Source organism: Equus quagga, chromosome 9, assembly GCF_021613505.1.
Source record: "Equus quagga isolate Etosha38 chromosome 9, UCLA_HA_Equagga_1.0, whole genome shotgun sequence".
Classification (NCBI taxonomy): domain Eukaryota; kingdom Metazoa; phylum Chordata; class Mammalia; order Perissodactyla; family Equidae; genus Equus; species Equus quagga.
In genome coordinates this window covers 38,878,161-38,906,049 of record NC_060275.1, presented here as the reverse complement: position 1 = coordinate 38,906,049, position 27,889 = coordinate 38,878,161, and the positions used below count along the sequence as shown (strand labels likewise).

Genomic DNA, 27,889 nt, shown 5'->3' with positions numbered 1-27,889 from the left:
GACGATACCAAACGGAATTGGGAGGGAGCATCAGAGACGAATAGCCCTTTAGAGTCAGCATGGTGAATTTACAAAAAGCCAAGTGGACTCGCAAAGAACCCCAGTTTCTGTTCTAGTGCTAGAAGGGTTCATGGCAGGACTTTGAGCCAGTTATCTCACATAATGGAGCCCCAGTTTCCTCATTAATAAAATCAAGTATTATACTAAATTATAGGTGTGCATCCTGCATATTCTAAAATTCTGAGCTTAGATTTTCTAACCTAAACTCAATAATCCTTCCTCCCCCACAGGAATCTATTCTAAGGAAATAACCCAAGATGTAACCAAGAATTTATATACAAAGTATATTGCTTATAATAAGAAACCTGGAAAAGACTAAATATACGTTTAACAATAATGGATGGCTAGATAAATTCTGATATATCCAAATGGTAGAATTTTATGCAACTATTAAAAAACACTTTCAGGGGCTGGCCCCGTAGCCGAGTGGTTAAGTTCGCGCGCTCGGCTGCAGGCGGCCCAGTGTTTCGTTGGTTCGAATCCTGGGCGTGGACATGGCACTGCTCATCAAACCACGCTGAGGCAGCATGCCACATACCACAACTAGAAGAATCCACAACGAAGAATATAGAACTATGTACCCGGGGGCGTTGGGGAGAAAAAGGAAATAATAAAATCTTTTTTAAAAAAAAGCACTTTCAAAGAATATACAATACCAGAGTGTGCTTATTTTATATGTCTTTCGTTAAGCAGAAGAAAGCAATATTTGGAATTATCCAGGATTTTTAATATATAAATTAAAGAAAGGAATTCAAATGTCAATATTGGTTATTTTAGATAGTTGAATTATCTGTGCTTTTAATGTTATTTCACGTATGTTTCTGTATTTTTTGTCTTTTCTACATGGGACATGTGATATTACCTTTTAGTAAGAAAATGGATAAGCAGCGTAACTTTTAAATATTAAGTTTAAAAACCGAGTCTATTTTTGGCTAAGGAAAAATCCAGAATATAACTGTATAATTATGAATTTGAAAGAGATGAGAAATACAAAAGCAGAAATTCAGGAATAAATTTCTGTAAGTTAGGAGGGCAAAATGATTCAAGGTTCACAGTAAGTTATCTGTAGGGTATGTAGCCGTCAATTTCACAGCGCTATTTAAAAACAGGTATTATTTATAGCACCGTTAATACAATTCAAAAGACGAGGGCATGTTTTGAAAATATCTTAAGGGTAAAATAGAATATCTTGATGTTGACTTATATAAATTGAGATGGCTTGCAAGGGCCTTGTTCCCTCATAAGAAATTTTCATGAATAGAATAGATACTAATCCGATTAATATTTTTTAGGTCAGCTGCTCAAAGCGGCCCGAGAAACTATGTGCTTGCAGAAATTGTTCAATAGATCACAATCTTTTTTTGTTGCTGTTAACAAGTTTTCTTATTTGATTGAAACCAGTACCCTAACAATAAAGCACCTTGTGGTATTATAAAATAACAATTTTATAATGGGACCTGAAAAGTTGCCTTTGCAGAGGTTCAAATTGTTTTGTCTTGTTTTAATTTCGTTAACATTAGCAGCCAGTTTTTTTGTAACCAGGCTGCTTAATTCAAGCTCATGACCTCTGAGCTCATGTTGTTACCTTGAGTTTGTGGGGAATTAGGTGCCCTCACATCTGATGAGCGAGCAGTGAAGCAAATAACCTAGTGAGCTCCCTTCCGTCACTGTGGGACCAGGACTTGACAAACAGACTTCCCGGGACACGTTCTGAAGCATTATGTTGCAAAAACTTTTTCTCCCTAGGTGGCTGGATTCTTCTTAGGAAATTAAGTGGGTCACACCAGCACAGATTATGTTACAAATTTTGTTCACACTGAGCGAGAAGTTAATCTTAACATGTGCAAAGGGGGATTTAAAACTTTGTGAAACCAAATAGACTGGCATCATATTCCAAATGCTTAAGAGAGAGAATCAAACAAGACACTTTACTATCAGACAAAGGATGTTTGCTACTCATATTAAATGCTCTCTTAGCAGTCTACATTAACTAGATAAATGATAGGCTCTTAAATTTACAAAAAGAAGGTCAATTAGATACATAACCAATCTGTAGGAGAAAAAAGGCACAAAGTAAAGACTGCCAAAGAAATGAATGCAGGCGGTGAAAGAGTCTCTATTCAGCCAGCCACATATGAGAATAGTATGAATTATTCAAATTGTGGTTCTGTTAGTCTTTCCTTCATCAACTGTCCTGAAGAGGATTGGGGGGTGCTGATTTTCCGGTGTCTGTGCTTCTTGCCTTTTCCCTGTTCTGCCTCATTTACGCGCTTTATAGGACTGTGTCATCATGAGTCACAACACTTAAGAACTTTCCAGAGTTGTAGTGGTGCCAAAGCTATTTTAATAGTCGGTACTGATTTGTTGTAGGACTATTTTTTTTTAATGATAGAGAGATCTTGCAATGTGCAACACTTATTTTATTCTTTCTGGCGACTTCCTGTGTTGAAAGTTTTCTCTCTGCCACAGGTTTTCTTTAACCCTTGGCTGCTTCTCTGCACTACAAATGTTCAAAGGGGTTTTAATGCTAATTTTCCTAGGCAATTGGCTTTGGTGTCAGGTAATTTCCTGAGTTAGACGACTGTAGAGAAAAACAGTTAAAAGTCTGTACTGGTGAGCAATTTACAGCCCTTGTAACAGATCGAAGTGACCTTTTAACTACTGTTGATCCAACACTGGGAAATTGTTAAAAATATGATCTGAGTCTATAATTTCTATTCTGAAGCTCTTTATGATGAAAATTCGTTATCCATTTTAATTTGAAAAAAATCACTAATAAATAGCATATAGACCATTTCTAGAGAATCCAATATGAATATCAAAATGAATTGCTTTGCTTAATGTGTTTTTTCTTGCATATTTAAAAATTTTTTAAATCGACTGCCAAGTGTAACCCTCTTCCCAAGGTCCCTTTTGCATTGGGAGTATATATAACCTTTGGCCTGGTCGTTCCCCCACTGATGGTTTGTAGGTGGGAGCAAGCAACCCTAGGTATTTGCCTGATGTGGTCACTGTATTTATGCTGTCATTACCCAAACTCCTATTGTGAAGTATATGATTGATAATGTGTATCTGGTTGAAAATGACAGTTTTCTCAGCAAGAGAAAGTCAGGTGTCAGTGAGCTTTCTCATGGTTTCTCTTGTTCAAAAGTCATAGACATTATTACTAAGTAATATTAGCAGTACTTGATTGAGCCTTTAGTATGGATCAAGCTTAGCGCTTGGTGCTTTCCTTGGACTTTCTCATTTCATCCTTTTTCATAACTCTTTAAAGGAGGAACTTTACAGAAGAGTAAACCAGGTTTAGAGAGGTGAAATGATCTATCCAAGATCACAAAACTAGTGTGGGTGAGAGCTGGGTTTCAAACCCACATCTGGGTGACTCCACTCCCTGGTTGCTCTTCTTAAGAGACCTTCTTGTCTGCCTCCCTTTGCAGAATATTAAGGAAAAGCCTGTGTGCACCCCTTGAGGGTTTAACCACAGCAAGGGGTCCTCTGAACACAGTCCTGGAGGAGCTGAGGTACAGCCTTCATTCCCTGCTTTATCCATTCAAGAAACAGCCACTGAGCCCTGCGTTATGGCCAGTCCTTTGCTGGTTACTTGCTGTAGAAAGATGAATTAGACAGCATTGCCCTTCTAGGAGAGTCTTTATCTAAAGAGAGAGAGAGACAGAGATGTAAACAAACTATTATGAAATATGAGCTAAATTTGGGAAGTAAGCAAGGCTGTGGTAGCAGCAGGGTAGCAATGCAAGACCTGAGGGACAAAGCAGTGCTGGCTGGAGGACAGGGAGCACCAGCTGTCAGCGATGTCCCTGGTGGGAGAGAGAAAGAGCGGCTGAAATGAGGTGAAGCCCCGGTCACCCAGAACTCCTGTCAGCCTTCCTTAAAGTACTGGGAATAAACTGAAGGTGACCCCAGAAGTCTTAATTGTGTAGCCATGAGTTTGGGGGTGCCCAGGTTTGTTCAGAGTTGATATTGTCCCTACTCCAAGACCTCTACTCTTAACATAAGGCCCCTAAATATAGTTGGGTTGATCCTAGTATGGCTGTATCACCACAGATGCAAATCTATGATCATTTAAAATAGAGCTGCAATCTAATCTGATTAAGTGATGGTTAAACACAGGGTTTTGATGAAAAGAAAATAAAGATTTTTACCTCCCCCTTCTGAGCTGTGATTAAAAGTTTGCTCTAGAAAAATATTTTGAGACTAGCCCTTCATATACTGATGTAGTGTTTTTAGCTTCTGTGTTTACTGAATCGTTTAATGTATTTTTTAAATATTTTTAAAGGAGCTGTGAGATTATTGCTGCATTTCCTAATGAGCTAGTAACCGGCATTTAAAAATATTTGGTTGGCAGAAGTAGTGAGTAATGATCAGTATTTTAAGGGATTAGTGGCAACTTAAAAATGCATATAGTTATTTCATTGGGTGGTTTAAATGCTTTCAGAGACCTTTTATTCTTATACCTCTGTTATTCATTTTTCTTTTTTTTTTTCCTTGTTCATGAAGTTGAGTCAGCAACAGAAACATATTCAAATTAGACTTGTCATACAGAAAAAAAAAAATCTGACTTTGTCAGGGTGGGTGGAGGGGAAAAAAGCAACTTTTTGTCAGTCTTTTGTATTTCAGCAGCTGGATTCATTGCTCCCATGGTAACGGACCACATGATGAGGTGTATTAGATTGCTGTGTGTTGAGCACAAGGGGAAGAATGAACACAGCATTTTATTGAAGTTAAAGGTTACTTTGGAGTTTTTTCTGTGGAAATGTGTAAGGTCAAATACTATAGCTTTCAGCATATATAGTACTTTAGAGGAAGAATTAGAGGCATGTTGGTGCATTTAACTACAAAACCAGGTAAGGTACAATTGAATCTATGAAACTGAACTCCTTACTTCTTCTGTTTCAGTGGCATAACTTGCTGGGTGGAATTTCACTGTCGCCCCCCACCCCCACCCCCACATGGGCACAGGACAGATTTCTCCTGTCCCCCCACCCCAACACCTCCACCTCCAATTTCATCTGTTTTTAATTTGAAAGTCTAAAATGTTGTGAATTTGTATAGTTCTGTGGTAGTTGGGGGGGGGGGCGGTGCTGTGCATGTAAAAGAGAGAAAACTAGAAAGGAAGTGAAAAGAATGCAATAATTAGTATCTTCAGACCAGCGTAAAACTGAGTAAAGTGTTTCCTAGTTTTCTTCTTTGAAAATGGTTCACTTTTCTTAGAGGACACCTTATTAGTGGCATTGGTCCAAAGCTGCTTGTCTCTTGTAGTAAATTAAGCAGTAGAAAAAGTTCTCCAGTATGTTATTCAGTATATTTATCGTATCTGGGCTTTTATTCCTCTTTCATCATATTACTGCCAGCCTCATCCAAATAATAGTTCAGTTTTGTCTATAATTCTTACAGCATGTTTTGTTTCCATTAGTATTCTACTCTTTCAGGCGTTGTGGTTGTATGTATCTTAGAGGATTTAAAAATAGAAGTGAATACAAAACGGGTTAATATAAAATGAACTCTTTTGCTCAGAGGCTGGTAGGAACTGAATGTAAACAATTCAGGGTGGCATCAATTCCCAGAGCGCAGACGCCTTCTCCTGCATTGTTTATATATCACCCTGGCAGCTTGCTTCAAAAGGGGAGGCTTTGGTATGCACAGAACAAGTTAAAGAAGAAGAAAATTTCTGTATTCATAACTTATTTTGGTTTCTTGTTCATGGTTTCTACTGATGTTGGATGTTTGGCTTTCTCATAAGACATTAGGATTTCCTTTAATTTTTAACCTAAGGACTAACCTATGTAACTTCTCTCCTCTTAGAACAAAGTTGTCTTGGCAGCTTTGGAGACAAAACCTAACTAAACAGTAGCAGAGCCCCACTGTTATTCAAGTGTATTCACTGTCCGGTATTCACTGGAGTGTTTGTATGTAGAAAAGTCTTTGAAAAATACTGTCTTAGCTAAAATCACTTATTTGCCACGCATTGGCACTGATTGGGATAAAAGCCAATAAATTATTCCAAGTTGGGTCATATGCCACTCTTTCTTCAAAAAGGGAAACTTAGATGTTGTTAAATCCATTTGTGCTCTGTGATTTTCATTGCTATTTTCTTAGTCTCTCTAGTTTTCATACATCAAGACATCTTCCAAATTTGAGCAAGGAGTGATAATCATTATTCAAAACAATTTTTTGCCATGATTGCAAATAAAGGGAACTATTTCCATGATAACAAATATCAAAAGCATTTTAATAAATGCCCAGGCTTGTATCTGAATTCATTCTTTCGTTTCTCCCTTTGTTGCTTTGAATACAGAACAAGCTATGGGCATGTCCTCCAAAACAAAACATTTTCACAGGTGTAAGTTGTTCTTACTTAAGAATAGGAAATTTCCAAGAATTGGTGAAAGATGGTACCTGGTAAAATATTTTAAAGTATGAAATTCTCAATACTGACAATATCTGAGGTAGAAAGTGGTCTGTTTTTATTAAAGGAAAAATAAAAGAGGGAGGGAGGGAAAGAGCAAGAGGGAGATAGAGACAGAGACGCAGAGAGAAGACACAAGAAAAGATAGATAAAAGTGTAAATGATCTCTTAACCAAGCTTTCTCCTTCCCCATCAGTACTGGAATGGGTTAAATCTCTATCTATAAAAGAGGAGAGATGGAGTAGCGTAGATGAGGTGAAATTACTGAAAAACGCTAGCATTCCACTATTCTATGTTTCAAGTACATAGTAAGGCATAGATCATTCCTTTCTATTAACTGGAATGAAAACAAATTTTGTAGTTGAATTTGCTTCATAGCTTGGTGTTGTGGGCTAAGATATCAGCTGGCTTAGACATTAGACTTTGAATGTGTAATCAATATAGACCCAAATTTCCGTGGTCTTTATTCACCTGACACTCTGTGTACATGTCCATTTCTGCGGTCATCATAACTGAGAAGTCCATAAGATGAAAGCTTCTTTTAAATTTTATTTTTTAAATAATCGTATGTTTAAGGTGTACAACATGATGATTTGCTATACATATACATAGTGAAATGATTACTGCAGTCAAGCTAATTAACGTATCTTCTCCTCAAATAATTACCATTTGTGTGTGCATGATGAGAGCTCCTGAAATCTACTCTCTTAGTAAATTTCCAGTATACGATACACAGTATTATTAACTATAGTCATCATGCTGTACATTAGATCTCTAGACTTGTTCATCCTATGTAACTGCAACTTTGTACCCTTGACCATCTCCCTGTTCCCTCACCCCCAACCCTTGGTAGCCACCGTTCTGCTCTCTGCTTCTATATATTCGACCTTTTTAGATCCATATATAAATGAGATCATGCAATATTTTTCTTTGTATGTCTGGCTTATTTCTCTTACTATAATGTCTTCCAGTTTCATCCATGTTGTTGCAAATGGCAAGATCTCTTTCTTTTTCGAGGCTGAATAATAGTCCATTGTACATATACACCACAATTTCTTTATCTGTTCATCTGCTGATGGGCCCTTAAGTTGTTTCCATATCATGGTTATGTGAATAATGCTTCGATGAATATGGGTGCATAGATATCTCTTCCAGGTACTGATTTAATTTCCTTTGGGTATATACTCAGAAGAGGGATTGTATATACTCAGAAGAGGGATTGCTGGATCATATGGTAGTTCTATTTTTAGTTTTTTTAGAAACCACATTGTTTTCCATAATGGCTATATGGAGGCTCGTTTTATAGTTGTTTTGATACTTACATTCTTAAGAAACAAAATGACTTTTGATGTACTTGCTTTAAATTAGAAATTTTGCCAAGACGTTTTAATTGAATCATGTTTTTGTCAACTCTTATTTAAATCATGCTTTATTGTTAGTTTTGAATGGTTGGTAGTGTTTCTTAACACTTTAGCTTTAATTTCTAGAGCTCCCACCCTCTCAGACAAATAGCTAATTACCTGCAAACATTTACCTCTATTAAGGAGAGAGATATTCAACAGAGTCATGATGAAGAAGATTCATATTGATTATTATAGCCTCTTCAATAAAATTAATGATAATTTTTGAAACCCAGGACAATATTTCTAAAATAGATGAAGATCAAGCCAATGAATGATGACTCAATATCAGCTAGATATTCCATTTTTAGGAGTTGCTATTTTTAAACCTATGACTTCGTTAAAGTGGATTTTATTATTGACAATCACATAATTTTTTATGAAAAGAATTGGGCTTTTTAAAAAAAATGTTCTTAAATGTTTCAAATGAAGAAAAAAGTGTTGGTACCACAATCATGATAATGACGATGACAATAATGATTAATTCAGAGAATAATGTAGACTTCATTAGAAAGCTCTAGGCTCTGTATGTAGTAAAAGGCCAATGTTTATAGAAAGAAAGTGGAAATTTCTAATGGGTGGTATGATTTTCAGATATTTACTCCCAAATTTAGTTAATTCTATTAGTAGCAATTACAAATTACTAACAATAGATATGCTTGTTACGTTCTTAACAAAGCTTATTATAAAGTATGTGGACTTTGTTCAATATGCAACAGAGGCTCCCATCAATAATAATTAAACTTATCAAAAATTGTACAATGTGTAGACCAGTATCTGATAGGAAAAGAGTGAACTTATTGCTAGGAATGAACAATGTTACATTTTTAGTATATAAAAGGGATAATTCATTGGTTTCACTTTCTTGATAATATTGGCTTGATATATTTTAGAATGATAGATATCGTTATAATAATTCCCCACTACCTGACACGCGTAGTATGAAATGTTCACTATTGACATCATTTCAGTATTTTAATTATCATTTTAAATTTGTTTTAAATAAGTATTTTATGTCTGAAACCTATTAATTGGGGAATAATTACACTCAGAAAAATCACTTGCCTCTACCTATCCCTCATATGAAAAAAATGCCAGATGGACTGGCAATTCCAATAATAAAATGTGGATCCATTCAAGTAGTAGAAAGAAATATAGAACTTGAGAGAGAAAAACATGCCTTCAAAGGCAGAAACTATAAAGGAATGGTTACATAAAAAGTGATTGCTTCTGGAAATGCTATAAGAAAATTAAAAAACAAATAGCATTGGGGCCAGCCTGGTGGCGCAGCGGTTAAGTGCGCATGTTCCGCTTCGGTGGCCGGGGTTCGCCGGTTCGGATCCCGGGGGCGGACATGGCACCGCTTGGCAAGCCATGCTGTGGCAGGCGTCCTACATATAAAGTAGAGGAGGTTGGGCACGGATGTTAGCTCAGGGCCAGGCTTCCTCAGCAAAAAGAGGAGGATTGGCAGCAGTTAGCTCAGGGCTAATCTTCCTCAAAAAAAAAAAAAAAAAAAACAAATAGCAAACTAGAATCAATATTTGCAACATATAGAAAAGAGAAAAGATGAGTATCCATAGTATAAAATGAGGTCTCATAAATGAATAAAAAGAGAACAGCACTAATTATTTTCAACTTAATTTTTTAGAGCAGTTTTAGGTTTACAACAAAATTGAGGAGGAAGTATTTAGGTTTACAACTAAATTGAGAAGGAGGTAGAGAGATCTCCCTTATATTCCGTGCCCCCACACCTACATAGCCTCCCCCATTATCAACATCGCTCACTAAAATGGTACATTTTTTTACCCAGGATGAACCTACGTTGACACATCATAATCACCCAAGGTCCATAGTTCACCGTAGAGTTCACTCTTGGTGTCATGCGTTCTATGGGTTTGGACAAATGTGCAATGATATATATCCATTATATTAATATCATACAGAGTATTTTCACTGCCCTAGAAATCCCCTGCACTCTGCTTATTTATCTCCCCACTCCCCCTCTACTTCCTGGAAACCACTGATTTTCTTTATTGTCTCCATAGTTTTGCCTTTTCCAGAATGTCATATAGTTGGAATCATACACTGTGTAGCCTTTTCAGATTGGCTTCTTTACTTAGTAATATGCATTTAAGGTCCTCCATGTATTTTCATAGCTTGGTAGCTCATTTCTTCTTAGCACTGAATAATATTCCATTGTCTGTATATACCACAGTTTATCTTTTCACCTACTGAAAGACATTTTGGTTGCTTCCAAGTTTTGGCAATATAAATAAAGCTGTTATAAACATTCTTGTGCAGGTTTTTGTGTAGATACAAGTTTTCAACTCCTTTGAGTAAAAACCAAGGATTGCTGGATCATATGGTAAGAGTATGTTTAGTTTTATAAGAAACCTGCCGAACTGTCTTCCAAAATGGCTGTACCATTTTGCATTTCCACCAGCGATGTATGAGAGTTTCTGTTGTTCCACATCTCACTTTGGTGATGTCAGTGTTCTAGATTTTGGCCATTCTAATAGATGTGTCGTGTTCTAGATTTTGGCCATTCTAATAGATGTGTCATGATATCTCGTTGTTTTAATTTGCATTTCCCTGATGGCATATGATGTGGACATCTTTTCCTATGCTTATTTGCCATCTATTTATCTCCTTTGGTGAGGTGTCTAAGTCGTTGGCCCATATTTTAATCAGGTTTTTTGTTTCCTTATTGTTGATTTTTAAGAGTTCTTTCTATATTTTGGATAACAGTCCATTATCAGATGTGTCTTTTGCAAATGTTTTCTCCCAGTCTGTGACTTGTTTTCTCATTCTCTTGATGTTGTCTTTCACAGAGCAGAAGTTTTTAATTTTAATGACGTTCAGCTTATCAATTATTTCTTTCATAGATTGTGTCTTTGGTGCTGTATTCACTATTATCTTAAAAATACCTACAAATTAAACAAATACATTTTAATCTTTAGCAAATATTTTTAAAAGAGAGAAGCAGAAAGAAGAGAGAGAGGTAATACCCAATCTTAGGGAGGCTGTGGGAAATATGAACTCATACGCTGCTGTTGAGAGTATAAATTGATACTTTTTTTGCAAGAGATTCAACCTGATGATGTATAGCAAAGGCTTTAAAAGTTACATGCCCTTGGACTCAACAATTCTACTAGGAAAATATCCTAACAAACTAAATAGTCAAACCTATATACAGGGTTTTTCATTGTTGTGGTATTTATAAATGTAAACAAGGGCAGTCATTCTGGGGAAAAGGAAAAAAAACTTCTGAGAAATATAACAAACACGCCAGCTCGTGTTTTCGCTCTGATAGCTGTAAAGCTGTAAGAAGTCATCCACATGGCAGTATGCTTACCTAACTGCTCCGCTTCTTTATTCTTTAGGATAGAAGGTATATAGGCAACATGCTGTAGGGAAAAGGGTCTTGGCTTAAGTGTCAGAATACCCGGGTCCTGCTACAGATTAGCTGAGTTAATGGAAGTATACAAGCACAAGGCGTTATTAAAATACTAATGTTAGAGAGTAGAAAGGAAAGTCTGTGAATCCCTTTGTTCATCTGTATGCGTTTGTCTTCACAACTGATGTTGCAAATAAAAAGTCTCACATCAGATAGGGGAGGGAGGGTACATTTTTATGATTTCACGGAAAGGAAGTGCCAAATGGTAAAGTCTGGACTGCCTTGAATTTGATAGAAAATGGTAAAATATTTTGAATAGGATATGCTTCCCAATTATTATTGTGTGAAATTTATTCAGAATAAATTTCCGCTCATATAAGGATGAGCAGAGCATAGTTGGTCTTGAATGTAGCCTAGCATTTAGGTGTAGCAGAGAGGGCAGAGATCTAGAGCAGTGCTGTTTAACAGAACCTTCTGTGGTGCTAGAAATGCTCTCTGTCTGCGCTGTCCGATACGGTAACTATGAACCACATGTGGCTGAGTGCTTGCAATATGACTAATGTGACTGAGGAACTGGATTTCTAATTTTAGTGATGCTAAGTAATTTAAATTTAAATAGCTGCATGTGCGTAGTGCTATGTTACTGGACAGGGCAGCTCTGGAATTAAGCACAGCAAATAGGGTCTTTTATTTAACGTGGGGATTCATTTCTGCATCTCTGATGCATTGGGGTGACAGGGGACAAGAAGGTGAATATTCTTTGCAAAGTTTTCATTCAAAAAAATACTGATCAAGGAGATCCTTTGATTCTGGTGACTGTAAGGTCAAGATGTTCCAGAGAAGTCTTGGTCTCAAATATTCTGTAGTCTTGCTCACTTAAGAATTCTAAGGTTCATTCATTTTCTTCTTTATTTAAAAAAACAGTTAAGTTGAATTTCTATGTGTCAGCATGTAAGAAAAATGCAGTATTTCCTTTATTCTCACGCTACTGACGCACTCACAACACGTCTGACACCAGATGGGTGGATTTTCCACACCAAGCAATTCTGACTAACTGCCTGGAGTTAGCGTCAGATCCTGCAGGTTAGGGGCTCAGTCTCACAGACTGCCCCCATTCCCCCTTAGATGCCAATTACAAGTCCAGGTTGTCACCTGTGCTTCTGTCTGACTGCCTGTAAATAGAGGTTCCCATGATCCCCTCCTCAGGTTCCATCTTTTGCTAGAACAGCTCACAGAACTCAGGGAAACATTTAGGTTTACTGGTTTATTATATAATAAAGAATATGATAAAGGATACTGATGAACAGCCAGATGAAGAGATAGATACATAGGGTGAGCTCTGGAAGGGTCCCCAGTGTGGACGCTTCTGTCCCTGTGGAGTTGGGATGTACCACTCTCCCAGCACAAGGATGTGTTCGCCAACCCAGAAGCTCTCCAAACCCCATACTTTTGGAATTTTTACAGAGGCTTCATTATGTAGGCACGATGGATCGTTAACTCAATCTCCAGCTCCTCTCCCCCTCCTGGAGGATGGGGGTGGGGCTGGAAGTTTCAAGCTTCTAATCATGGCTTGATCTTTCTAGTGACCAGCATACATCAAAAGCTATCCAGGAGCCCACCCAGAGTAACCTCATTAAAACAAAAGACACTCATATCACCTAGAAAATTCCAAAGGATTTAGGAGCTCTGTATCAGGAACCAGGGACAAAGACCAAATATGAGAACAAAAGATGCTCCTAGTGTTCTTATCACTTAGGGAATTACAAGGGTTTTAGGAGCTCTGTGCCAGGAACCAGGGGCAGAGACCAATAGATATATTTTCTATTATTTCACAGTCAAACTCTGTACTTGAAATAGAAAAGATAATGACAGTCCAGAGGCCCTAGATTCAGAGTTTCCTTGGAATATGCTTAGTAGTCACGTGATACAGAATAGATATTCTGGAGGAGGTCTGAGAAAATAGTTCGTGGAGAAGGAAGCACTGGGATAAACTTTAAAAACAGTGAGCACAGGGGGCCAGTCCAGTGGCATAGTGGTTAAGTTCATGCATTCCACTTCAGCAGCTCAGGGTTCACAGGTTCTGATCCCAGGTGCAGATCTACACACCACTCATCAAGCCATGCTGTGGTGGTATCCTACATACAAAATAGGGGAAGATTGGCACAGATGTTAGCTCAGCGACAATCTTCCTCAAGCAAAAAGAAGAAGATTGGCAATGGATGTTAGCTCAGAGCCAATCTTCCTCACCAAAAAAAGAAAAAAAAAATAGTGAACATTACATAGGATGCTGGAGAAAGGAGGATCTGCAGAAAGGGAATAGTGGGGAAAAATCAGGGAGGGGTGAGAATCCGAAATCTCTAGAAATTTAAGTTAGCCATGAAATATAAGTTAGTCATCTAAGTTAGAACACAAAAAGTGTTCAGGGACCTGATCATCATCACTATCATCATCATGTCATCATTGGGATCACAATAATCTCCTACTGTCACTTGGCATTAGGCCAAGCACTTTTCATGCATTATTTTATTTAATTCTTACCGCAACCTGTGGAGCAAATATTGTTCTTATTTATTCATGACAAAACTGCACAACCAATAATTGCCAAGCTGGGGTGTCAGGCCAGAGGCAGCCCTGCCGAGTCTCCACTTGGGCTGAGTCTTCTTGCCTCTCTTCTTTGGAATTTAAACTGCTTTACCCTGAATTCTCTGAGAAGCTGGATGAGGAAATTCATTCTGGCAGCAGTGTAGAAAACAGACTAGAGGGAAGCCACCCTAGATGGATGGAAATAAGTGAAGAAGTGAGTGCTACGATCCAGAACGAGGATAAGGGAGGTTCTGAGCTAAGGGAGTGAAAGAAGAGTTTGAAAAGGAGTCGATTTGAGAGGTGTTTTGTCAGCTGTCTGTCTTCATAGTAAGTCAGGTAGAGAACATCTGACATTTTTTTCAACCTTCCTGAAAGTTGTCAATTACTGCATGAAGCAGTAGAGCGAGATTATTGTGGCCAAGGAAACAGCATATCTGATAACATGCAAGTTTACTTAATAAGACCAAGCTACATAAATCATCGTGTTGGAAGCAAGTGCCACCGCATCATGTATGTTCTTGAAGTGCATGGCCCATCACAGTAGTGTTTGGGGAGTTAGTACAACTGAGGTCGGAACTTTATATTTATGACATTTTCCCTTTCATTAAAATCTTAATATTCTTTGATATTGACAAATAGTGATTTTTTTTTCTTTCCAACATACAGGAACTTTAAAAAGATATAATTAGAACTCATTTACAACGATCAAAAAAGCTGCTTTTATCATTGTGGAAGTAGACTTCTAATTGAATTTCTGATTTGAGTACATTATTATTCTCCTGCTTTTGCCCCATTTAGGTGGATTTTTTTTTTCTCTTGGCAGTTTATCCAGGTTTGTTTATGGGTTGGAAGATTATAAAAGCTGTTACTTCCAGCATCAGGATCTCCACTGTTTTTCGAGAAGTTACTTTTGATTTCTTCCAAAGTCTTATGATCATTGTGGTCAGAGAAGAGTGTTGGGAAAATGCAGAAAAAAGGTGGAGGAGGTGGAGCATTATCTTGACAATAAAGAGCTGAAAGGGGCAGGGGTATTACTGAAGGGGATGGGCAGTAGCCTGGCTGTAGGGAGGACTTTGGCAGTAACTGCCAGCCAAAGGGGGTGAGGAGGGAACAGTAGTCATTTGAGCAACGTGCTGACCGTGTAAAGCTTTGCAGTATGTTGGATGATGGCAGGGAACCCAACATCCAGGAGGACGCACTGGAACACATTACATGAGAGTTCTGTGAGTTCTCTGATGTAATGCATAGAACGCTTTCTAAGTGCCAGACACTGTTCTGAGTGCTTTGTGTTTAACTCATTTAATTTTAAGTTCATGAATTCTTATTTAGAGAACACTTTCTGGTACATGAAAATCACTGAATATGTGTAAGTAGTTATTATCTCTGTTAATCCTCACAACAACCCCATAAGCCAGGTACTTTTATCATTTATCATCTTTATTTTTACAGATGAAGAAATTAAGGCCAAAGAGGTTAAGTAATCTCCCCAAGGGCATACAGTTAATGAGAGAGAGCTGTAGTTAGTGGGGATCAACCACTATACCATCCTGCCTTCTCTTAATCCACGTAGAGTCTATTATATGTAAGGAGATACTACTTGTAAGATGCTTACAAAGTACCTGACATATAGTGAATTCTTCAAGATGTTAGCAATTATTATTGTGTAGTAAGATTTAGAAGACGCTGTGGTATTTATGTCATTCTACACAACACAGCTCAGAAACAGTAAGATTTTTAGGGTAGCTCTGATTTTTCTTGTGTAAATTGAGTAAAGATTTATTTATGAGCATGCCCGTTATAAATTGGAGGAACCCTCTTTCTACCCAAATACTATCAATCAGTGTGACTGGCACAGTTGAAGTTTTCACCTCAAAGAATGTGCCTCATAGAAATATTCCATATACACGTCTACTGTGTAGCTGACCGTTTGACAGAGAATGACTGCTGTTAATGGTACTAATGAGGGTAAGCAAATCCCCTTCCACGCTTGGTATTTGAATACATCAATTTGTTCATTGCCTTCTTGCTAGGAATTAAATGCTCTGATATTTGCAGAGCCTAGGGAGCTAGTGAGAGGTTGGCAGCCAGGAAGGGGAATCAGGCCAGAGGCTAGAAAGGGGATGGATTAGTAAGAGTCTTCAAGGTCACGTGGGTGGTTCCAGGCAGAACTCAAGCAGGCCCCAGAACCAAGTGAGGCACAGACTTGGGTTCTGATCTCTCTTCCTCGTAATATGGGTTAGTTGTGGGTAGGTGGATTGCCATCCTCTGTGACAGAAAGAATTTTATGGAAAATTAGGTGACTTGAAATCTAACTGAAGTCAGAATGTCAACAGATTCAGAATTGAAGGTACTTACACATTATTGATACAGGCAGCGCAAGAACAACAGCTCTGTTGTGCTGGATTCCTGGAGAAAACGATACCACTGTGGGTGGTGCATGAGGAATGAGCCACACGTGAGGCAGAGGAGGTTTGAGGACACCATGGCTGCAGAAAGCAGAAACGCGAGGATACTAAAGGAATTCAGGAGACTGCAGAAGAGAGAGGGCTAGGTAAGGCCTCAAGCTCGGTGACCAGCAGTTACCTAGGCCCTTCCTTTGTCTTTATCTGTGACCTCAGAGTGTTTTAGCTAATGATGTCATTGTGTAAGTGGCCAGGCCAACTACTCCAATAAGAGGACAAGGAAGGAGACCAGCAGACCTCCCACCACTCTGCTACTAGGGAAGGGCGGGTTGGGGACATGGGTGGGAAAATCTCTCTCTAGACGTCTGTCCTCTGTATGTCACCCCCATCTCAGATGGCTACTTCTCCGTGAGCTTAAATGGTGATAGTTTCTTTCAACTAGTAGGGAGTATGTTGATAATGTTAGTGATTCAGCGGCCTCCACAGTAATCTCTGCAAATGTTGTGTGTAGTTTATTATCTGGAGAAGCAACAAGCTTTTATTAACAGTAACAATTAACATTGTATTGTGATTTACTGTTTGCAAAGTATTTCAATTGCATTATATTTAAATCTCCTAACAATGCTGCAAGGGAGATGACATCACCATTCCTTTTTTAAGGATGAAGAAAATCAAGCTCAGTGAATTTCTTGGAGGCCCTGGGTTAGCAAGCAAAGCATAGATTTTAACCTACTGATTACTAATGCATGCCACTTCACTCAAAGCCCCTCTCACCTTTAAGAGTAAAAATTTCCCAGTGACAGCTATTTGCCTTTAGGAAACTGCTATTACAAATAAAGAGCTCTTGCATTTATTCAGATTATTTAGATTAAATCTTCTTTTTTGTCAATACTTTCAAGGTAGTTTATGTACACAGTAGGTATTTAATGTGTTAACTGCCTGATTATTGTCTCTTTGTAGTGCTCAAAACAAATCATTCTGATTCTCACACATCTGATGAAAAGATTGTTTATTTTGGGATAGAAGAGAATAGTCAGCAATTACAATTCCCAATGTGGGAAACTAATGTGAAAAAAAATTGTGAAGCAATTCTTTTTAATTTAAGGGAATAAACTCAAACATCTAAATGAGCGGATTTAAAATAACTCAAATGGCCAAAACCAAAAGACAGCAAGGCAGATGCTTTATGTCTATGCAAAACTAATAAAAGGAAATTATTATGAGCCCCAAACTACTCCCTCCCATATTCATGCAACAACCGGACGATATACAATTTAATCTTGCTGACGCAGTGCCCTGCTATGTTCCTGGGTGTGTGTTTTGTTTTGGCTTTACACACCATCTGTCTTCTTTACAACCCTCCTTTACCCAACGTTGCCTGTGAGGTTAGCCGTCTTTCTTGTCTACCAGAGAAATCAAAATACTCTTGCTCTGGCTAACTCTGTGAAAACCCATGGTTAACGTCTGGGCAGAGAAACGAAGCCAGAGCCGATGATAGTCAGCAACAGGTTTTTCCAATTTAACTAAACTGAAGTTCTTTACTTCAGCGAGTATGGCTGCTATTTGATCTTCCTTCTGCTTATGCTTTTCCTTAAAATGTAAAAAAGCTGTTCTGAATTGTAACATTTATTACCTTTGGTATGTAAAATTGTATTAAAATAATCCTTTGGGTTTAAATGTTCTCTTCTGATAGTAATGCTAAGATCCGAGACTCCTGTTTAGGATTAAGGTTAGGCAAGAAAAGAATATTAAAATAAAGGAGAGCTTTTCTTACCAGCTGTTAAATATATTATAAACCTATAATTATAATTAAGTTAAACTATAATTAAAGAGGGTGTTGATATAGACAAATCCCTGATGTATTAACAAATACTAGCATATGTATTAATATATGCTACAGGAGGCGGTACATATCAATAGGGAAGATTATTATTTTTTTTTTTTAAAGATTTTATTTTTTTCCTTTTTCTCCCCAAAGCCCCCCCAGTACATAGTTGTATATTCTTTGTTGTGGGTCCTTCTAGTTGTGGCATATGGGATGCTGCCTCAGCATGGTTTGATGAGCAGTGCCGTGTCCGCACCCAGGATTCGAACCAACGAAACACTGGGCAGCCCACAGCGGAGCGCTTGAACTTAACCACTTGGCCACAGGGCCAGCCCCCAAGATTATTATTATTTTGCAGTAAATTGTATTGGGAAGGAAAAGGTCTTCATTCATACTACAAAACAAATTCCAGCCAGAGTAGACTTAAGTATTTATAAGAAATCATATTGTAAGAATTAGAAGAAAACATAGAGGAATTTTTAAAACAACTATTTTAAAATATAATTGACAATAAACTACACTATTTAAAGTGTACAAATTAATACATTTTGCCATAATGTGCATACCCTTTAAACCATCTCTAGAATCAAGATAGTGAACATTTCCATCATCTCCAAAAGTTTTCTCATGCCCCTTGGTATGCCACCCACCCATCCCTCCCCCATTCCCAAACAACCACAGATCTGCTTTTGGTCACTATAGATTAGTCTGCGTTTTCTAGGGTTTTATATTTGGAATCATAGAGTATATACTCTTTTTCATTTCTCTCAGCATAATTATTTTCAGATTCACCCATATTGTTACATGTATCAATAACATGTTTATTTTTATTGCTTTGTTTATTTATTGTTTATTCATTCATCTGTTAATAGGCATTGGGGTTGTTTCCATTTTTTGACTATAACAAGTAAAGCCACTATGAACATTCATGTGAAAATCTTTAAATGGATATTTATTTTCTTTCCTTTTGAGTAAATTCCTGGAGGGATTCTAAATAATCTGTGAAAGGAAAGAATTTTATAAGTATAACAATGAATGTTCATAATGGAAAAAAGTTACATTTGACAACATTAACATTTTAAATTTCTGCACACCAAAAAACGTCATTAACAAAATTACAGGTTAAGTGATAGTCAAGGAGAATATATAGGTAGTAGCTAACAATGTTAAGAACTTGCTATAGGCAAGGCATTGAAACCCATGTGTCTGATGGATCAGTTAATCCCTACAACAGCCCTAAAAGGGGGACACTGTTATCCCAGTTGAAGGCAGCCCAGAACTTAACCAGTGATCTGCGCTACTTCCCCCTGTGGAGACAGAGCATTTATTATGTGCAGATGGTATACTTGTCAGGGAAAGTTCAATATTCCTAAAATTTCCTTGTCAGGGAAAGTATATGCTTTTAAACATAATAAAAATAATTCATAAAATGTATGTGTCTGATACATATATGTGAGATAATAGGTCAATAACCTTAACATATAAAGAACGTGTGAAAAATATGTAGGAAAACTAAGACAGAGATAAAATGGGAAAGGGACATGAATAAGTAGTTCACAACCAAGTGAAAGTAAAACTATATGAAAATATTACACTTCACTTTGAATCAAAGGAATTAAAAACAAAACAACACTATAATCCCTTTCAAATTAGCAAATATTTTTAGATATTTTGTTGTTGGGTTGTCTTGCTTTATTTTAATAGTGGTAATATGTAATGTTAATGAGGTTGGAAGCCATTCTCTTACTTTATTGGTGGAAGTATAAATTAATACTATAATTCTGGAAAGCAATTTGACAGTATCAGTAAGCATCAATGACTTTGAAAATAATTGTACCCTTTGATAAAAATTTCACTGTTGGAATAACTTTTTAAAAGTGTGAAATGGATACAAAGATTTATGTACTGACATCTTTACTTTTTAGCCTTTCTTATTGCAGTGAAAAATTGGGTACAACCAAATGTCTTAAAACAGGAAAAGGAATAGCTAACATCGTTCTGTAGCTGAGAAATCCTGTGCAGCTACCAAAGGGGTGTTTTTCAAGCTATATCATAAACTATTGGCAGGAGTGGAAATTACTGCAAATTTTCTGGAGAGCAGTTTGTTAATATCTTTAATTGACTTAAAATGCTTATGAGCATTGACTTAGTAATTCTACTTTTAGGACTATCTAAAATGGAAATACTTTTGTACAAAAATTTATACACAAGGCTATTAATCACAGTGTTATTTAAAATAATCAATTTTTAAAACAACTAAATGCCCAACAATGGATGAAGTTAATAAATTATTTAACAAATTTAATAACTTATATTATGGTACATTCACATGATGGAAACCATTCAAAATGTTATAAAAGTGTTTAGAGAGAGAATATACTTTCTATACAATACCACCTACCATTGAACCCTGAGATTGAAGTTAAAAAGTAGAGAAAGATAGAAAGAAGGAAGGAAAGCAAAATGTTAGTAATGATTAATCTATGGGTAATAGATTAGTTTTTATATCTTTACTTTCTTGTGCTCTCTAAATTTTTCTCAGTGGATATGTGCTACTTTTGCAACGCTGTGATATAAATTAAGTGATCGAGGTAGAATTTGAAATTGAATACTCAGTGTGAATGCAACTATGTGTAGAAAAGAGGCAAGGATGTTGACCAAAATGTTAATAGCATGGTTTTTATTCTCTTTTGTATAATTTTTGGAATTTTTCTATATAGTAGAGAAGCAGGGCGAAAATTGTTTTGAGGAAGAGAGGGGAAAAAACAAGGCCCTCTTTTTAATTTGTGAAAAGTAATACATAAGAACAGAAGGAAATTATAATAGGCTCCTCCTGCTGCCAGAGAGAGAAATGCCTTCCAACCAGGTTAAAAGGAGGAATCAGCTGATGAAAATAAAAGAGCAGACGAAGGAACACTTGGCTTCAGACTTGTTTAGATCTGGAGACCTAGAGGACGTCCCCAAACGTCTGTCTTTCTCTGTTTCTAGGCTCTGCTTGTTTCTGCTCACCTTTATTCCCAGTGAGTCCTACTCAGCAGCATAACCAGATCTTGTGTCTCTCACAGGGGCTTTCCAACTGGCAGGTAGGATGGCTGCCAGCAGCCCGCAAGTCACATACCATCCCCTTTGCATCCCTAGCAGGGAATATTTCTTACTTACTCAAACAAGATCCCAGCAAGTAAATGGTAAAGGCTGGTTTGGGCTGTGTGCACAGCCCTGAATGGTCACAACGGCCAGGGGGTGAGGTATTCCGATCGCCAGGCTGGGTTCTGTTGTCCACTTCTGTAGCTGAAGGGAAGCAAGGTCAGCCCCACAGCAATCACATGGAGTAGATTACAGGAGAAAAGAAGGAAAGGAAATATTGAAAAGACAGATGTGAGTGACAGAAACTAATAGGTACAATGCCAGACATTTGACAAAATTACCTCATCAGTCCTCATAGAATTACATAAGGTAAATTTTTTGATATTTCAAAGAAGGAAATTGAGGGTGAGAAGAATGTATTTGCCTGTGAACATGGAGGTGGTACACGGCAGTGAGGAGATTTGAGCTAAGGTGTGTCTAACGCCATAGCCAAACCTCCCCTCCAAAATGTTTGTCTTTCTTAAGCTCTTCTTGCTGCTTTATCTGCAATCAAGGGACAGAGAGAGACATTCAATGTTTCTATGTGTGAGAAATGACAAACAGTGCAAACAAAAGCTTTAATACCTTCTGAATTATCCATCTAGTTGACGGGTTGATTCTGTCTCCCCTGAGAACACTGCTTTGAGAAAAGCTAACAAAGAGAATAATATGTCAGAGCATGTGCCTTAAGTAAAATGTTGGATATGAAAATTGGGTGTAGGATTCAAACACATTAAAAGAATTTCACACTCGAGTTTTTTAAACTTTTTTGAAGAAGCTTGGGCACATTCCATCTTTGGCATCCAAAGAGTATTTTCAACAGCATACTAGGTACTCTCAAAGATATAAAAGTAAACATAATCCAAATTTGGACTCAAAGAAGACAAGAGATGGAAAATTCAAGGTGGACGGACAAAAATGGCAACCTGGAATAATGGTCTTTGTAGGTCTGGCAGTTCCCCAACCAAAGAAGACAGTCTAAAAAGAACCTAAGTTTATGTGTACCTGCTGAGGATTTACTCTAACTAGTGATTAAACCTCCAGGACACACTAGATAAGTAGAGCTTTAAGATCTCAAGGCTTGTATTTCCTTAACCTTCTTATTTCCTGTCCTTGGTTCTGCATGAAAAAACTCATCTCCCCACATCCAAGAAATAATTCCAAAAATAAACGTAGGCATTTGCTTAAACCAGGACATTGCGTCCCCAGTTTTCTTTCCAAAGCCTACGGGGTGTACAACTTGCTCTTGAAGTCTGTCCACAGGCAGAGCCAAGGCAAGATCTACATTCGCTCCAGCTGAGTATCTGGACTTGGCAAAGCTGCGCCTAGTAGATAATGCCCATGGAGAACTGCTGGATGAGTGATTTGTGGTAAAAAGGACTAACAAAGCCTAGGGATTTATTTAGCACAATTTATTTCATTCTCGATTCAGAAGAAGTAAAAGTCCATCCGCTGAGTAACGTATGTAAAAGTGCTTTGAACTTTAAGCGTTAAAGCAGTGCACCATTGCTGGGGACTCTGACATGAGGATGGCCAGCCTGCACCCTGCTCAGTCTGGAGCTAATTCCTTTCAGAACCATAGAGCATGAGAGGTATTGCCTTGTGGCCCCTTGTGCCCTTCTTGGCAAAACTGAGAAAGCATGGTAAAGTAGGAAGAGTCCGGACGTTGGAGTAAGATTTAGGTTCAAATGGGATTTTCACGCAATAACGAGCTCTGGGACCTCCGAGTCTACGTGTCCTCATTTGGATAATCCAGTGTTACCTGGGACTTCCTAGCCCTTGGGGGAGTCAGATAAAGTTGGTGTGAACCAATGTGAAAGTCTAAACCCTTCCCACATCCTTTGGGAATTGTTGGGGATTACTGTCCCTTAACCTATTATTCCTCTGGCTCCAATATTATGCAAGCCATGTTCTCTTCTCCCTCTTTGTCAGACTGCAAGTGAAACTCTGCCCCCCTCACCAGTGCCCACCAAAGAATCCACTCATACTGGCATGGCTAGTAACTTCACTGAAGGTTTGGGGTTGGCACAGACTGGTAGGTCTGGGAGCAGAGAGCGCACAGCTTTTTCATCTCTCTGGCAACTTCTATTTTACGTCTCTTCCTGTTTTTCACTCCTCACACATGCCTCCAGATTTTTTCCTAGGAACTACAAATATTTTGCCTCTTGCTATGCAGAGAAATTTAGCTTTCTTCTATTCTTGGTCCATATTTTCATATCAAATACATCAAGAGGCTAGTAGAGCAAACGATCTCCCAATGGCCTCCTCAGAAGACAGTCAAGGTTATCAATTTAGAAAAGGAAGTTTTCCATGATCTTTTAAAAATAGTAATAATAATACCTACCTTACTCCTTTCTAAGATTTGTTTGAATTTTAGATATAAGGGATGTAATATACTTTGCACATAGTAAATGTGTAATGATGATGATGATAATGATGATTCTGTATTAGGTAACCAGTGTTTGCATTAACTGTACTTCTCTGAGTGTCACTTATCATAATTGTCATTATTTTTGCAATCATATTTTAATGTCTATTTTCCCGCTAAGACTGTAAGTTCCCTGAGGGCAGAAACTATTTCTGTCTTGTTTACTACTATGTCACCAATGGTTCATACAATGCCTGGCCCACATATTTAACTCTTTATTGCATTAATGAATAGATGATTGAATAAATGGAGTAATATTAGGTGTGGAGGATTTTTCTCTTTTTTAAAGTTAGTGACTCTATAGGAAGAAGTGACAGGGCAGGTAAGGGTTCGTAAGATGTCCTCAGAATGTTGTGAGCTCTCCAAGAGTTTAGGGAAGATTAGCAGAGCCTCCAGTTCTTCATTCACTCCTTGTTTCTCTGCATTTTCTGCTCTCCCCACCGTATTAGTCTCCTACTTATTCCTATTGAGTTTATCAGTCTCCCTGAAGATGCAAAAAGACAATAGAATATTTTTTCACCTACTTCCACATTGTCTCACCAACACAAACCGTGATCATTAGGTTTTCAGACTACTCCAGGAAAACTTATCTTACCCATAATTTATTTGAAATAGTTGGAGTTTTTTTCCCTACTATTTTTCGATGGCAGATTAATTTGCTTTTTAGCTACCTTGTGGGATCACCTAATAATCTAATTTTAATGTTACAGCATTTTCTGAACACAAAAGTGTGCTCTGTGCTATAATGAAGCTTGTAAATTAACTTTAGGAATATAACTCATTCCTGTACTGCAAAGTTGCCCATATATGCAGTGACAGCATATTATAAAGCAAAGACACTGGATTTACAGTCACCCGCCTCCGTGGGCCTCTTTTTCTCATTTGAAAATGAGTCTAGGCTAAAGAAATGAATTTCAAACAGTGGCGAGGGAGGGGAGCCTGAGTGGCCTGGGGTCTGCCCTTCTTCCTCTGCCAGAGCAACTCCCTGATTGTCTGTTTTAGATGCCTGGCTCCAACTGAGGAATTAATTTGAAGAAAAGCTTCTATGGTGAAAATAAAAAATCATCAAGCTGGGGAAGAGACCCTTCTATATTCCAAAGTAAAGAAAATTAAATCACCCAACAAATATTTTCTGAGTCTAAAGTGCTGTGTTAGTAGGCTTATCACCTAAAATGCAGGATGTGCAGTTAAATTTCAATTTCAGATAAATAATGAATTATTTTTTAGTATAAGGATGTCCTACGTTGGGGCTGGCCTGGTGGCACAGTGGTTAAGTGCGCACGTTCCTCTTTGGCAGCCCGGGGTTCACCAGTTCGGATCCCGGGTGCAGACGTGGCACTGCTTGGCAAGCCATGCCATGGTAGACATCCCACATATAAAGTAGAGGAAGATGGGCATGGATGTTAGCTCAGGGTCAGTCTTCCTCAGCAAAAAGAGGAGGATTGGCAGCAGATGTTAGCTCAGGGCTGATCTTCCTGAAAAAAAGGATGTCCTATGCAATATTTGAGACATACTTACACTAAAAAAATTTTTATTTGCTAAATCTGGCAACCTTATATGCTAAGCACTTTGAGAATGGAGAGGGGGCATCAGATACCAAGAAGAGTAAAAAGACATTATAAATTAAGTTAAAAATCTTTGCTGTTGATTTTCTTTTATTATTATTATTGTTATTATTATTAACTAGTATGGCTCTTGAAAACGCATTGCATTACTTCATTGCTTTGCCTCACATTGCAACACACTGTCATTCCACTTGCCGGTCAGAAGAGGCAGCTCTTCCTGGGCCTAACTTTTAAAGGGACCAGTTCACACAGGCCACTAAAACAGTGCATGGGAAGTCAGCCACTTCCTCACCTTTGTCTCCGCCTTCTTTTATTATATCATACAGGGTCCTCACCCCACCCTATCCCCAAAGACTACTTCTGATGATCTGACTACTTCTGGAATTTCTTTCTCAATGGAAAATTGATATCAATGAGAAAATAGTGTTCACTATACAGAATTTAACTTTACAGCAAATACAGCTAGCAAAGGCCTATGCCATGGAGTTGGAAATTCTGATTCAATACCCTGCACGTGGAGAGAACTCATAAACACTAATGATGTAGTACTGTAGTTGTACCTTCAGACTGGCTGTTAACACTGATAAAAGTTATAATTACAAGAGAGCAAAACCTCATTAAATTCTAAAGTGTTGCTTTCCCTAATTAGTATTTGCATACTGCACATGTGTGCATATACTATTTATCATTTGTTTCCATGTATTAGAGATTTCATTTCTAAAATCTGTAGAAGAATCTTTTCAAATAAATTATATGTGAGCCATAATTAATACGGATACATCCACCCAGGCAAAATAATTTAAGATGTACATTTCCCATTGGTTTTATAATAAGCAGTTGTCACCAAATGGAGAATTGAATTGCTTTCCATAGCCATTGTGTCCTGGATCTTAGAATAGGAGAAGAATGAAAGATTGTACAGATAGAATTGAACTCTCAGTTCTGAAACCATTAGGCTGGACTGAGAGAAGATGCAGTCAGCTTTAGAAAGGTAAAAATCTCAGTACTCTGTAATTTTTAACTTCATTTAAATGCCTTAAACTTTGGGGAATTGAAAGACATTTCCCCCACATGCTCTTGGGCTTTTCAAAATTGTGCATTTAAAATGAGGATGACATTTTGAACCTTTGAAAAATTTTCATAGTACATTTTAGCCAAAAACATAATGCGTCCACCAAGTTGACTATAAGTCCTGTTTGAAAATAGTGATGGAAAAGTCAGTAGTGAATTTTGAAAGATTAAAAATACCCTATCTGTAAAGGGGCACATATGTTCAGTGACAGACAAAAATTAGACTACTAGTGGTGAGCACAATGAAGTCTGTTATGAAATTGATAAATAATAACGTACACCTGAAATTATATAATGTTGTAGACCATATGATCTCAATAAAATTACTGGAAAAAATACCCTATCTGGTTCTGGAAATGACAAAATCTGGGGACTAATTCTCCTCTTGTTGCTCATGTGCTTTAACCCTCCGAGTTTGCCATACATTCTCAATTTGTCGAGAAAGGCTAAGGTCCACAAAGCAACAAATCTCATCTTCTTTGATTCAGGAAGAAATTAGCTCCATTCAAAATTGGGAAGTAGTAAAAATTAATTTGTATTCATTTTTAAACAGTTGTATAGTGAAAATATTAATATTTGAAGGATTTTTGGCTTCTTTGAAAATATTCAGAGTTATCCAAAATTGACCATTCGAGGCTTAACTGAAACAGAGCTGTATATTTTTGATGTATGTAAAGACTATCTTAATGATCAAAGAAAGAACTAGGTAACATTTATTAGGGAGATTGAGTCAAATTGTGCCTATGAAAGTTATCTAAGTTTATATCCACAAACAGCACACAGTTTAAAATTTAAAACATTATGTAAGTGTGCAAAAGTATTTTGTGAAATAATCATGAAACTTCACTTACTTAAGTGAAATCCTAATTATTTCTTAAGATAATCTCTTCTTTTTCACCACATCTCCCCATCTCTTAAAAAATATATTTGAAGCTATAAGAGTAAAAGTGAATGATTTCCCTCATTTTATTTCCAAGTAGGTTCTCGTAGCAACAACTGAGCCATCTGTGTCACGGTCCTCCCTCTTAGAGGATATACAACCAGGGGCTGCTTTAGAGAGGGGAGGCCTCCCAGTTCTTGGGAACAACTCTCTGTCTGTGAGTTCCACTACCAGCCCTTCCAGGTCAAATTTCCAAAGCTTTTTAGTCTCTCCCCACCTCCAGTCCATCCTGTGTGTTTACTGTCAGATAAATATTCTGTAATTATTGCTTGCCTTATTTAACTCCTGTGCACAAAAATATTCCAATAGCTCCTTCTTTCCTCCTCTAGGACGTGTAAGCCACCCGAATGGCCTGCAGTCAGTGTAATCTTCCCTGATTTCATTCATTCTAGGCAGCAGTGGTACTAATGAACATCACTGAGACAGTGCGTGCCTTTATGAAACTGACAGACTTATGAGTGATACAGGCACTAAAAACAATTTCATAAAGTAGTTTATGACTATGATTGTGATAACTGTAATAAAAGTAAATTATGAGGGCATTATGAAAGCTAGAGTGTTTTAGAGAAATTAGAAAAGGCTGCCCTGGGGTAGTGATGCTAATGGGAGCTGGCCGGGTTTGGAGCTGAGAGAAGTTGAGATAGGCATGGGGAAGAGAAAAGAGACTATTC

At 37.6% G+C, this 27,889-nt stretch overlaps 1 protein-coding gene across 1 annotated transcript in view; it reads left to right on the top strand.

The window, feature by feature from the left end:
* Nucleotides 1-3,967: 3,967 nt before the first annotated feature.
* DTNA (dystrobrevin alpha) overlaps nucleotides 3,968-27,889 on the top strand; it is a 164,052-nt gene continuing 140,130 nt past the window's right edge. The window contains exon 1 of the mRNA XM_046671167.1: nucleotides 3,968-4,020. Within this exon, the coding sequence (XP_046527123.1) occupies nucleotides 4,001-4,020 (20 nt within the window). The 5' untranslated portion in view covers nucleotides 3,968-4,000. The remainder of the gene's footprint in view (nucleotides 4,021-27,889) is intronic.